At 36.3% G+C, this 14,468-nt stretch overlaps 1 protein-coding gene across 6 annotated transcripts in view; it reads right to left on the reverse strand.

The window, feature by feature from the left end:
* Positions 1–14,468, reverse strand: part of WDR35 (WD repeat domain 35) — a 51,053-nt gene that overhangs the window by 25,400 nt on the left and 11,185 nt on the right. For 4 of the 6 annotated variants that reach the window (XM_056343911.1, XM_056343909.1, XM_056343905.1 and 1 more), the window contains exons 10-13: positions 12,523–12,708; positions 11,913–11,945; positions 10,113–10,173; positions 852–996 (exon numbers count right to left, since the gene is read on the reverse strand). In XM_056343911.1, the coding sequence (XP_056199886.1) occupies positions 852–996; positions 10,113–10,173; positions 11,913–11,945; positions 12,523–12,708 (425 nt within the window). The remainder of the gene's footprint in view (positions 1–851; positions 997–10,112; positions 10,174–11,912; positions 11,946–12,522; positions 12,709–14,468) is intronic. The other 2 variants (XM_056343907.1, XM_056343908.1) reach the window with 1 other exon arrangement.

Here is a 14,468-nt window from a genome sequence, read left to right on the forward strand (position 1 = left end):
TTCAATACTTCATCATACCTTCTCTTTTGCCTTAAAAAGCAGCATTAGGAAAGATTTTAGAATACTAAAACCCCCTAGTTTATGTTGAATTACAAGTATTTACTTTTTCAGTATTTCTGTCTAATTTACAATCTTGGCAAAGGCTGGGACATTGTAAGTTATTACACCACGTACATATATTTACTCATTATTACGGATATATGGTGGCAGAAGATGGTAGATTCATAGAGAAGCTATAGCATCTTTCTATAAAAGAAAACAAAATAAACAAAAGAAAATTATAACAAAGTTGCAAGCTTGTGGAGGTGACAGGAAAATTAATGCCACTAATGAGTGCCTGGGAAGGAAGTATTTTGGAGGCAAGATGATGTTGACTTTGGCCTGTTTAGTTTGAGAGGATAAAACACCACACAGGATTAGATGTCAAAGATACAATCAGACACAAGTGTACGTAGCAAACTAGCTAGGATTGACTATATCCTTATAGCCATTGACACACAAGAAGCAGTTAAAGTTATCAGAGGGAATATAGCTGCCTAGAAATTAAAAGTACAGAGGAAAAAAAGGAGGGGGCGGGGGAAGCTTCAAGACATACAGCTCTAAGGGAAGCAGGCAGCGAGTAAATGCAGACACTTAACAGGAACTAATCAAAAAAAGTCTACAAGATTTGGATCACACACACATTTGTTATGGAAAAACTATTCTTTAGTATTTAATCTTACAGGCCTAAAAGTCAACAAATCTAAATAAAAAAATGAAAAGACAGAGTTCACATTTTAAGCATAGGAGAATCCATCATTATCAATGACACCAATGCAAAGGAAGAAAAATGACAAAGCCTGAAGACAAACCTTTCCCTGCCTTCTTTTCTGGTCCGTGCTACCTGATTAATTTCCATGGCTGTGAGCTTCTTGGCCACACGGTACTGCCAGATGTAAAACGCTTCTTTTGAAGCTGCTATCACATGTGTTTTGGTCATTGTGACAAACAACGGCCCTGTTATGAAACCCAAATGGTTGTAAAATTAGAGCAGCAAGTATTGGACTGGATGCTGATTTATAAACTTTTTCCCAGGTGCATGAAACCACACCTCTATAGGTTAAAAGCAAAAATCAAACGAAAACAAAAAACACACCACACAACCTAGCAGCAGTTTTCATTAATTGCTAAGAAATTTCACTGGGGCCTTGTTCAGAAGAACAGAGAAATCCTGTAAAGAGTCCTGATTTTAAAATTAACACTTTTGTTCCTATTATTTCAGCAAATTTCCGTGTGCTAATGCAGAAGACATCAAATACATATAGAAAAATTTTCAAGTTAATGACCAATTCAGGGATATCTCAAATCTCAAGATGGTCTATAAAGTACCCCCATATCTGACATATTTGTAATTATTCAAATACAAGGAAGACTACTCAAAAGTTGACGGTCTAGAAGAGTTTCTCTGATTGGTGCCACTTAGGAACAGTTAAGAAATTTTGAGTTAGAGAAGACCTAGACATGCTGTTGGTATCTTAAGGAATTGTTATTTGGCCCAGCTATTATCTGCATGGCAGCAAATTAAATACATAGCAAAGCATGCACTTAGTCTTACTTCTTTGCATCCAAAGATCAGTGTAGGAAGGCAGGAAATTGTCTTTACTTTAGCCCTAAGTCAATTTAGAATACGCAGGTAAATTGGGTATCTTGTTCCAGCTGTCAATGTTCGGTGAACAAAGGAAAAAAAGTGTGTATATATATATATATATGCACTCAAACCATTACATTATTCTTTGTGATACACTCTCTTGAATGTATTATGGCCTTTTGACAATTCTTTGTTTCAACTTTCTGAAAACCAGTGAACACATAAAAAGGCATAGAAAAATGTAGAAACCTATCAATTAAATCCCTCAATATCTTCAAATTCTACAAGTAAACCAGTACACTACCAGACAAAACAGGGAAATTCAAAAGAATTGTGTATCTCAGCCTGTTAGTGAAACATTGAGTCATACATATAACATGCTGTGCGCACAAAATCTAATTATTTTACAGTGAATCTCAATTTTTTCTGTATTTTAACACAGAACAGAACTCTGGAGGGAGCTATAAGCCTGCCATAAAGAAGAGCAGGGCTACGAGAGACAGACGGGAAGATTGGTTGAACAGATTTCATTTCTTTGAAACCAAGAGGATTACATAAGCTACCCAATGGCTGTATTATAATTTTTAGTATAAATGTAAATACCCTGTAAGAAGGCTTAGTGATGATGCTTAACATGTAAACAACTGTATTGCTCACATTATATACAACTCAGTATATTTTATATTATCACATTCATTTCAATAATTAGTCACATAGAACTGAAGGATACAGTCTCCCATTTCATTAACAGCATTAAACAAATCTATGTATTTCCTGTTTCTTTTATTACCTTGCAGCTGTACATGCCATAATAATCCACCCTTTTATCCTTTAAAAATGAAACATGAGAATCTCCTGACCTGTGAGGGAATAAGATTTCCTCTTGCTCAAATCACTAGATTTTAGTACTAAGCCTCACATTTGGACTCAGCTTAGTCAGCGTTTAAACCCTTTAGTCCAAGACAATGCTAAAGCAAGGCCATATCTGAAAGCCATGGGCATTCCTCAGACTCATTAGGTGACTTCCTTTTTGACCTACAGCTTCCATGAAGCCTAAACTTAGTCATTTGTGCACACACTGAAGTACCCCAATCTGGGAAAAAAAGGATGTTCATATAACTTCTGTTGTGATCCAGAAACAAGATGGCAACACATCTATGCTTTATCCAGAGGAATACAATCAATTAGGCATTTTATGAACATGCCTAAGACTTAAACTGATTGTTGCTGTCAAAAAAATCCCACACACCAACCCCTGATACATTTCCTTGGCACTTCTTCTATACCAGCTCTAGCAGTAGCTTGACCACAGAGTAAGTTGGATCAGGTCATTCATTTAACTGGCCTCAAAATTAAATAAATAAAAGATTAGTTTTAGTTGGATTAAAGAGAAAAATCACAAATGCTGGAGAGGGCAGGAATGAGCAGCCAGCATGGAGGGCAGGGCTAAATGATGATTGGATTTAAGCCAAATGTGAAATCGCATGGAAGGGGACACAGAGCATGCAGACACAGTCACCAGGATCAGATCCATTCAAAAACACATCTGGAAGAGCAGCAAGTATATGTGGGAACTGATGCTTTTACAAAATTGCCTATATAGCTTAAACAGTTGCATGAAAGTAGGACATACAGGATTTTTTCTAGAATTGCTTTAGCATTTTATACTGGACAGTTATTAAACAAGCAAACAAAAAATACAAACAAAAAAAATCTGTGGAAAAATAAACTAAAATCCAAGTCTAGACTGGAAATTAGGAAGCATTTCTTTACCGAGAGGGTGGTCAGACACTGGAACAGAGAGGTGGTGGATGCCCCAAGCCTGTCAGTGTTTAAGAAGCATTTGAAAAATACGCTTAACTATTGGTCAGCCCTGGCGTGGTCAGGCAGTTGAACTAGATGATCATTGTTAGCTCCCTTCCAACAAAGTATTCTGTTCTATTCCCCTTTCATCTCAGAGCCTTATTCACTGGGCTACACTCTGCTCCTAAAATGCTTTCCTTTTTGACTGTGTAACAGCATAGATTCAACATGAGGACAGGATGCCCCAGCCACTCCAAGTCTGGGCTGTTACTGAGGCAGAGAAGGAAGGAACAGGATTTGTCCTTTCTTGGGAAAGGAAAGGCTCCTTTCAATACCTTCAAGCTAAGATCTAGAATACCTTTCTAGGCAGCTGGTTTAGCTACTTAGTTTCCTTCAGTAAAGGGAGGTACTATCATCTTATACAGTGGCCTTGATTGTAGCAGCAAGTGCAACTCGCTCGGGCATCTGTGCTTTTCCAAGAATTCATGTTCTGACTATTAAGCAAGCAGAAAAAAAAGCACCTTAAGTGAGAAGGAGGCAAGAGATTTGGACACTCCTCTGCTCAGCATTTCTACTGCACAGCAGCTTTCTATGCTAAATACTGACTTCTTAGATTGCCTAGCTCTTCCCACTTATTTTGCAGCTAGCTACCTTCAGTATTAATGTCTTAATACTCAGTTTTCAGACCTTGAAAATATGTTAAACAGGTGACCTTTTAGCAATTACATACTGAAAAAGATTAAACATACCATCCCATCAAAATACCAACAACATGTGAAACAACTGCGCCTTCTAAGTTTTCCCTGGCCTTTTTTTTCTCTTCTCACCTCATTTCTCTTCACTGCTGCTTCATAAAACCTCCTCCCTTAAGGAGAGAAACTTAATTTCTTAAATATCCAGGAATCTCTAATAGCTTTCTGCAGTGTCTGCATTTCATCCACACTCACTCCATCTCACTCCAAAACAGACAGAACACACCTGCTTTCATGTCTAATCTTTACAAAATAGCAGATGGAAAACAAAATCCATGACTATTTTACTTAGCTGCATGAAAAAGCTGAGACACTTTCTAGTATATGAAACAGGATATACAAACACAAGAGAGAAAAGTAATCCCACCTAAATCTGATGGAGAGAAAGCAATCTGACAGACACAAGACTAAACTGTTACTAACAGTCTGTTACAGGCTGTTCCTGAGAAACTGGGACAAACTTTGTCTGATCAATAACATCTACCTCATTTTAGGGCTTGATTCAAATGGCTTTAGAATTGTTAGCTTATAAATAGAGGAGAACATCAGACAGCAGCAGGGACAACTGAACTGCACATGGGACAACTCGGGAATGACCACAGTTTACAGAAGAACAAATACTAAAAAATTATCAACTTTAAGTAACAGGAACAACTTTAAGTGCTGTTTCACAGGTAGGTCAGTCATTCTTGTTGGCATCCAGGAGGGAGGCAAGACACCTAGGCATGACTCCAGCACTCTGCCTTTAACCCACATGCACGCTGATCAGGCTGTTGTATTCCTTTCACTGGGCACGAACACACATGTGAAAGATAACTCAACACTTCATTATGTCAGCGCTCCTAAGCACATGTAAGAAGATGATATAATCCAGCCTAAGTGACATTTTCTTAGCAGATACCATCTGTTGTGTTTCCATTAAAAAGATATTATATAACAAGATATTTAACCTTCTGTAATTTATGTTTAGTTATTCATGAAAGAACTTTTGACAAAAAGCCTGTGAAACAAGCACAGAAGAAACTGTGTTGCTTCATTTTTGTACCTTAGTAGGATGGAACATAATAATGCTAGACAATGGAGAAAAGACTAATTTATGCACTAGCAAACACTAGCTATTGTAAAGGACCCTAAAAACAAGGCACAGGAAGAAAAATGCCCTTGGACAAAAAAAGCAACATGAGGAAGAGCTTTAAGATGTTACCATCCATCAATGTCTAAAGAAAGTTGAAGTGATGGCCCTTCACCACATAATGACTGATTAATCCTCTTTGCCATCATAGCAGAGGCAAGTATTAGAAAGCTAATGACATAATTAAAAATTCAACAGAATAAAGGTAATAATCACTTTTTTTTTGAGAGAGACCTTGAACTATTGGCTTAGAGCCCAACAACATGAGATTTGCATCTTCTGGGGGCAAATCAAACATTGTGCACCATCCCAATTACTTTGTTGTTAGAGCATTAATAGCACTTTGCTGAAACATTTTTATAAAATTATATAAACTGACAATTTGTACAAATTGTGCCCTAACACACATTCTCAGATGCATTATTCAAAGGCTCCACCAGCTACTTTGCATCCCTAGATTAGCAGTCTTTTTTTTTCCCCCCACTATCAATTTTCTACCAGGTCAGAGCCCAAGAGACCTGCAGGGCACCAGAGTCTCAAGGAGGAGTAAAATCTTTATGTTAAGTAGAGCACCAGGTGATTACAATTCCAACAAGGGGCAGTCTGGTAAAAAAAAAAAAAAAGATGATGTGTGTTCAATTTGCAGTAATTACAGCCAGTCAAAAAAAAATTTAGTTTAAATTCATGGCAGTCATGAACACCCACTTAAGAATAGACAGAAGTACACAGATACCAAGCGGTCTGTTGAGGAACATCCTACTATACAAGGAGGCATTTTTCATAAGCACTTATGAAAATCAAATAAACTAACCACCTAAGTGTTTTTAAACCATTCTGAAAGATGGTACTTGGAAGTCTGAAACAAAAACAAGAGCTCAAAACAAAAATTACCTAAGTAAATTATTTCTGGAGAGAACTCAATGCAACAATTTATCACTTTACTAAAAGAATAGCCTGAAAAACTGTTTCAGTAGAAAGAAGAAAAAGAATTCCACATATATGACTATGTTTTTCATAAATCAGTAGCACTCCTCCAATTATTCTAAGAGATATGTTGATTTTACTTTTATATTGGTGCTATCTTAAACTATTAATGATTACTCTCAGCAGATAAATGAAAAATCAATTATAAACAGGACAAAGGGATCATGATTTTGTTAGAAATGGTGCACCAACTGGAATTTTTAAACAACTTACAGAAAGGTCTTCTGCCTTTAAGGTTTTACAAGGTCTTCTCTCTCTATTGACCTCAGCAAGGCCAGCCAGCTGCTTAAGCTCAGCACCCTGTCAAACTGGAACAATTATATTTTCTACTGCCAAGAAGCTCCAACTGTGATAATAAGCATGATATACTGTATATTAAGACCTTGAATGTGTACAGCTGTCTACACCTCGCACAAACTGACCTCACATTAGAAACATTTCAAGTTGTTCTATAAATCTGTATCTTCAAAAGTTACAAAAGAGGAAAGCAGCTATGATAAAACCAGCCCAGTACGTTCCAAAAGCATTTCATTTATAGGCGTTTGCTTTTCACTTTCACCCTCAATCTCATCCGTAAGTTTGGTGGGCTAACTTTAGTCTTATAGGACGCATATATTAAAAAAGGGTTGACTCTTTGGCTGTCTTTACTACACAGCAGCAATGAAAGACTTGCTTGTTATGTTTGAACTACTGAGACTACAGAAATTTTTCAGGACTAAAAAATGCAAATATTCCTAGCCTCAAGTATTTGCCTGTCTATGAGGCTGAAGGTTGCCTAGCATTTTCACAAATTAACTCACACTAGGAAAAAGCATGGTAAATCTATGCACTAAACTGAACCTCTGACACTGGAGGGAACCGCAGCAGAATTCAGAAAGCTTAGTTAAGCTAAAGGAAGAGAAGCTTCTTCCAGATTGTTTAATCTCTTCAACACAATTCAAATGCATTTGGAACAATAGCAGCATTTTCAGTTAAATAGCATTTCTCTTTAACTGTTTTCAGTCACTGAAGAAGATCCTTTTTTTGTGTAGACAGCTGTAGGGAGATGGGTCGTAATGGGGGAATTGTAAAGATACTGATAAATTTGCTTATAATGTAAATAAATAAAAATTCACAAATAGATTTAGAAAGCTCACACGTACAGAGCACTAGAAAAATGCAAAGGGAAGAGTTTAAATGTGGAGTTAGATGTGTACCCTATTTTTAGGCATCTCTGACAAAGACAAGCTGGTTGCCCTGGGCTTCTTTCTACCCAATGGAGAGCAAAAAGATCTCTTTCAGGAATGATTCATTGAACTTGTTTTAGATGTCAACTGTAGAAATAGATGAACTACTCCCTGTAAATCCCTGAATCCTCCTCCCACTGCCCCAAACCCACCTGTCAAGTAAATCCAGGAGACCAGTAGGCACACATAGTACAGACATCTGATCAGATGTGGGGACAGGACAGGGGGACACAACAGACACCCCACCCACACCACAACCACCCACCACATCTTACTTCAGTGCTCAGTTTTGGGTTGTTTTTGTTTGTTTTTTTCTCCACCCATTGTAAAATTCTTGGTATTGAATTTCCTGGGCACTTTATTCCTTAAGATTCTGATGTGCCATCCCTATTGTAAAAGGTGGCAAGAGGGTATCAAATTGACATAGACAGAAATTATGGGACTAAAAATGTACCACAATATTTCATACACATTCCATACAACAAAAGTCAAACTGATTCATCAGAGCAGGATACCCTTCATTTTAATTATGATCTACAATATAGGGCACGAATTTCATAATATATATTTGACTTACAGCTGATTTTCTCCTGCTATCACTGAAAAAATGAACAGTGTTATGACAGTTACAAACTCAGTTAATATATAAAAAAAACTGTTTAGTAGTATTGGTTGAGGAAAATAATAATATTTATGATCTCAACTAATCTGTTCTGGGGTGGGGGGTGAGGGAATCCTGCCTATATTCTGCTGTGAATTGTTGTTACTTCCTTGGTTTATAGTTCTTCACATTACTTTCCTCATCATTTCTGTCTTACCAAAACTTTGCTAGTCACTTTCCCCATCTATTTTATCAGATAGAATGGCTGTTTGTTTATTGTTCAATTCTAACACCAAGTATTAGTACTACAGCTTGGAACTAACTTCTCTAGTAAGATTAATTTAGACAGAACAACTGCTTTTTGCAGAGAGGATGAAACAATGGCTCTAGGAAGCAATTTACATTGAAACAAGTTCATGAGGTTTCTTGTCAGGATAGCTACATCTCTTTTTGGCAAGGACAGGGAAAAGATTTTGGTTTGGTTTATTTAAAAATTAAACCCATCCAAAGCTACATACTACATATTAAATAGACACCTGTACATTAATAAAATAAGAGGAGAGGAATTTTTCCAGGTTTACAGTAAGCAATCTGGTTTTATCCATAACTTGTTCCAATATGGCTACGCTCCTCTGCTGTATCAACCATGCACAGAATTATCTCTTTTCAGAAGTATTTTAGTATGGTCACAGAGTGTTATACCACTGAGCACAGCAGTGCTATAGTGTATCCCACCTTTCTAATGTAGCCAAATCACATTAGATGTCTACTGCCAAATATACCTTCTAACAGGTAACTAAACTAAAGAAATTCTAAAAATAAGTACATACTTTTCATTTAAGTAACGATACTCTCTCATTCAAAAGCAAGTAATTATTTTTGTTAAAACTTCATTACAAATGACTTAGCCTTTCAACAAAACAGAAAAGTTAATCAAAGAATCGAGCTTCAAAAAGAAAATGTAAATGGGGTTCACAGTATCTACTTTGAATCCAAATCCAGATTCATTTGGATAACAAACCAAAAATAAAGCAAAAACCAGAACAAACAAAAGTGGATTAATTAATCAAAATGCTGATTCATTCGTCAGTTTGCCTGCACTTCTTTCATCTGTGTGTGGGTGTGTGTGTGGAATCAATGACCTTTATTCTCCAGCAAAACTCCCAGAAAACAGTGGTTTGCAATTACTTGTCAATGTCCTGTTCCACACTTGCACCAAACAAGCAGTAGGGAAAGCCTGGAACTCAGATCTATTTAGGATTTGAGGGCATTTTTGTACTTCTATGATAATCCACCGATTTTTATAATTTTTTTATTTTTCATTTATAATCTGAAACTATTTAGATAAAGCAATCATGAGGAAGGAAAATATATTATCAACACAAATATGATAAGTTGATCTTTAAGATATTTGGGAAGCAGCAACACATTATTTTCAAATGAAAGTCTAAATTAAACTATTTCAGTTGCTCTGAGCAACTAGACCCCCTTCCAGAAAGTATATTTTCTTAAAAAGGAGATTATGACTGTTGTGAATGAAAATCTGAATCACCAAGAACATCCATTAAAAAAAAAAAAAAAGGAAAAGTAATGATTTTTAAGAATTCTATTGTAAATAGTTTGCATGAACTACAAGAATCAGTTTAAATTTAGCCATTTCTAATAAGGAATAGGACTGGTTTTATAAGCCACTATTTTTATTAACAGAGTAATTAATGAGTCATTTCCAACACAAATTACAGTTCACAACATCGGAATCCCTGACTACGGAATCCCTAAATGTTTATTACATTCGGGGAGAGTCCAAGTAGAAGTGAGAAGCCAAGATAAAATCATAGTTACAACCACACATACAATACAAGATCACAACATTTAGATGCAAGGGCTGTTACCAGTGATTGCTCATTGAACGACAGACTTGCATAAGAAATTCATTATAAAGACGAGAAAAAAACCCAACAGAATAAGACTATTGCAAATTGCTTACCAATATCAATATATTTTGGGTCCAAGGGAGTGCCAATAGAATTGCAGAGAACCAGCACATACTGTACGGAAATAAAAACAAGTGTCGTTATTATCACGTTTTCTGTAAATTAGTAAACAGTACAAGGTTTTCTGTGAAGGTATATCTCATAACCCACGTTTCACACAATCCCATGCTGATCACCAACAGAAAACAGAGGGACCGTGACTGCAGTAAATATAAAGCACCATAAACATGAGAGTAATGAGATGTTTGCCAATTAGCACTATAACCAAAGCCAAGCATGAAACAGGAAAACGATCAGCTGTTTTAAGCGAAGGAGCAAATCTACCAGGCAAAATTACAATACGTAGGATGTACTGCCACAGGGTCTGCAGGTAACGTGGGCAAGACAGACTGTGTCTCACCCCTGCTACGTTAAGGCACACACTGTTCTGCGATTATTTACTAGTGTGATACACCAGCAATTTCTCAGTGACTCAACTCTCACCTAGCTGTTCGTGCAAAAGATAATCTAATAAACTGCATCAGACCCCCTGGCTAGCTCCCAGAAGTTAGGGCCCTTGTGTACCCTAGGACCTTTGCAGACGTCAATTTCCTTGAACCTCCAAGAGGGGTACAATGCGGGGAGGACTGTGAATAAAGGCTATCCCTCCGCCCTGCAGTACGACAGACACTACAAAATGAGTTTTGTTAGTTTTGCCCTTCTTGTGATCCTGCTCAGGAAGGCTTTGATAGCATAGATACCTCGGATTGGTCTGCTAAATTCAGGAAGATGCAAAAAAATAAAAATCGACCTAGACATCAATGCTTCATTCTTGTTGCTGATGTATGCTTTTTTCCAGACCCAAATCAAGAATTACATAGCTTTATGATGATTGCACAGGGAAATAAGAATGTCTTGAATGAGAAGTGTGGAAATCAAGTAGGAACTTTACAGTAAAAGTATTTAGGCTAAAAAAAAAAAGCCAGGGCTGCCAAAACTCAAAACTGGTTATCCTGACTCTCCAGGAAATGGAATATAATTAGTTCTTCATACCTCTTTTATCTCCAGAACAACTCATGTAATTGTGGTAGTAGACTACAGCAAGTGTACAGATTACCCCTTTAAACTGACAGACTGATAACTTATTAATCATGTGGGAATGGTATAATTTAGTTTTTTGTATGAACTTCATTCTTTCAAAGAAAAAGATCTGAACAAGGATTTATTTTAATTAATTTATTTATTTTTCTGGTTCTGCCACCGATAAACACCTCTCAAAAGTATTTTTCATAACTTCCTGACATTCACATCCACTTGCAATACCTTTAAATAGTTCCTGCTGAAATTAGTCTTTTTTGCCCCATCAGCTATTGCTGTACATTTTGCCATCTTGAAATCACAATTCTAATGAACAAAAGTATTGCAAAACAAACCTGTTTTTCAGAAAGCAACTGTAATGAACTGCTACCCAAAGGATAAGTTTGTTCATTTCCTAAAAGCTGACCCCCCACAGTGTTAATAATTACGCTGGAGTCATTTCAAAAGAATTGAAAGATGCTTATTATCTGTAATTTTCAGATTTAAAATTTAAAATTAAATTTAAAATAAAATTTCATTTATGCTCAAGAAAGTTACACCAAGTCCCTCCACTGTTTGTTTCCTGCTTTAAAAATACAGCACAGAAAAATCTCATTTTATTGCACTCAATTTCACCAAATCATTTTGATCATGTATACCATATTTGCCATCTATATAACAGTACACCATTTATTGCACAATCAAGCAAAGCAGCACTAAAGAATTTTTTTCTTTACCGTTGCACCATTTGACTCCATCTCATGCTCTTCCTTTGTAAGCAATATACAAGCAATATAAGAAATAATTCACAGTGAACTCAGTAAGAAAAACCGTGTGTAACAGTTAACATCACACTAACAGAAAGTACATTAACCAAAGAATATATTTATCATATCATTTGTCACTACCTTTAAAATAAACAAACAAATGGAGCAGTTTGTGGTAACGTAATTTATACCACCTAAAAAATTCCCCCCTCCCTTTTTTCCCCCACTTCTGACTAATTAAATATTTGTTACCATTCTGATGCTCTCCTGCTTTTAACTTGTCTTTAGAAATACTTAGAACAAGTCTCTAGAAACATTAGTCTGGAAGGCTGCGGTTTCATTAAGTGACTAATGGCTACAAGGAGTTAAAAGCACACAGGCAGTTAATCAGTCTGCACATTTTCATTATTATGTTTGTTGAGGCTCTTTGTTTTTAAGCACCAAGCCCATTCAAGTGCCATTCTGTCAAATGACAACTGAATGACACACTCAGAATTTTACATTTCATCTTGTTCCAGCTATAAAGCACTGGCATGTGGAACAGAGCGTTTCAAATGAAAATTTAAGAAAAAGACTTTACCTGAGGTTGATTTTCATCTGCTTTAGTGGCTAGAACACAGAAGTCTCCATAAGTCGTTATGGAAATCAAGCTCTTGACATATTTCACATACTTCTCATTGTTTTTTGTGTCCCAAAAGACTACACAGTATTCTGGACGATCAGGTCGGGTATACGCGTAAACAACCGTATTGGAGCAGTAACCCCACTGCCAAGAGAGACAATTTTGATAAAACCTATCAGAAATTATAAAAATTTGATAATACATTTTTCACAGCTACAAAAGAAAGTGTTTATTTCATATACACAATCAGTATTCAATATACTTTACCTGTCAAGTGATGAACTGATACATTGAAAGTATGTGAACACAGCTCTGGTAATAAATTAGTTTCATACTATTAAACTGGCAAAAGAAGCCTTCCCATCACACAGAATAACATGTCACAATCAGACCTGGAGGATCAACCTCAAAATGTGACAAGATCTCACTTCTCCTTATTTCTTCCTTGTTCGGCAGGTACACAGGAAAACCCACTGTGATGATGGGGTTTGCCATGAAAATTCTTGCTCTATGACTACTGATTTGGAAACTCGAAGTTTGTTTCCAAGAATAAACACCTCAAACAGTGCAACTGCTGAAGCAGACAAAAAATAAGCAATTATATTAGAGCACTATATCAACTCACATCACCTTTTCCATATTAGTAACATGAGAAAAACCCTCCCTTCCCTGCCAGAACAATATAATTATTCATTAACGGGTGGGAGAAAAGGCAAAAAGGCAAAAGAAGAAATGGGATATCCAAACACTGCAAAAATCATGATGTATTTTATTGCAGTCCACTGATTTTAATTATAGAAATTAACAATGAAAACCCTCTCTAACACAGCAGAATCCAAAAATATCTCAGAAAGGAGGTGAAGCTGACAAATAAACAAGATATAAAGCAAACCACTTAAAGATGGTGATGCAACTGTAGAAAAAAATAACAGAATTCTCTGCATCAGCATTTAGTAGAAGGAGAAGAGAGAGCTTGTGAGAGAGCTGGCCAGAAGGGTTCCCACACTCCACAGGGAATGAAACCAAGATGATCAAGCATCAGCAAGAGAACTTTTAGAATAGATCTACAAACTGAATGGTAATAAATTGGCAGAACCCAAAGGTTTTCACTCAAGTACAGTTCTATGGGAATTCAAACACAATGCTGTGGAATATAGCCAGAGGAACAAGAGTGGGGAGATGTAAAAAGCATTATGGTTCTGGGAATCACAAATCAGTAAATCTAGCTTTCACACAAGGTAGAGATGTAAAAAAAAAAGAAGTAATAAATAATAGAATTAGAATGACATTGACATTAGACAGTCATGTTTTTAGCTCTGGAAGTTGTACCTCACTCATTTACTCTTATTTATTATCTTTCAGAGAAGCAACAGTCATGTGAACAGAGATGACCCAACTGATAAGACCTACTTGGATTTTCAAGAAAATCAAGCTCATTTTGGATACAGGAAGACAATAAAACGATTGGAATAAAGGTAGTTTTTGACAGCTGAGAGCACTACCCACAGGATCCTTTTCAGAGATGCAAACTGGAACTTACACTATTCTGAATACTCAAAATTTATATGAGAGGAATAAGTTACAAGGTAACAAGCCAGTAAACTGTAAACTGTTTGTCAAACCTAGAACTGATTTCAAGAAGTGGCAAAGGACCCCAGAATACTGTATGATAAGGATATAAAGTGAAATCAAATGTAGATTTGAACAATACAGCAGAAGAAATGCAACTAGCACTATAGACTCTAAATTGGTATTACAACTCCAAAAAGACACCATGTAAACTATGAATAGTTTAAAAAAGATCAGCTCAATTCATAGTTTTTACTGTCACATTAACTTTAAAACCCCTTTCTCTTAACACTTGAAAAATACACAAAACCGGATTATTCAGTGGATTGGTAATG

Source organism: Falco biarmicus, chromosome 6 (assembly GCF_023638135.1).
Source record: "Falco biarmicus isolate bFalBia1 chromosome 6, bFalBia1.pri, whole genome shotgun sequence".
Classification (NCBI taxonomy): domain Eukaryota; kingdom Metazoa; phylum Chordata; class Aves; order Falconiformes; family Falconidae; genus Falco; species Falco biarmicus.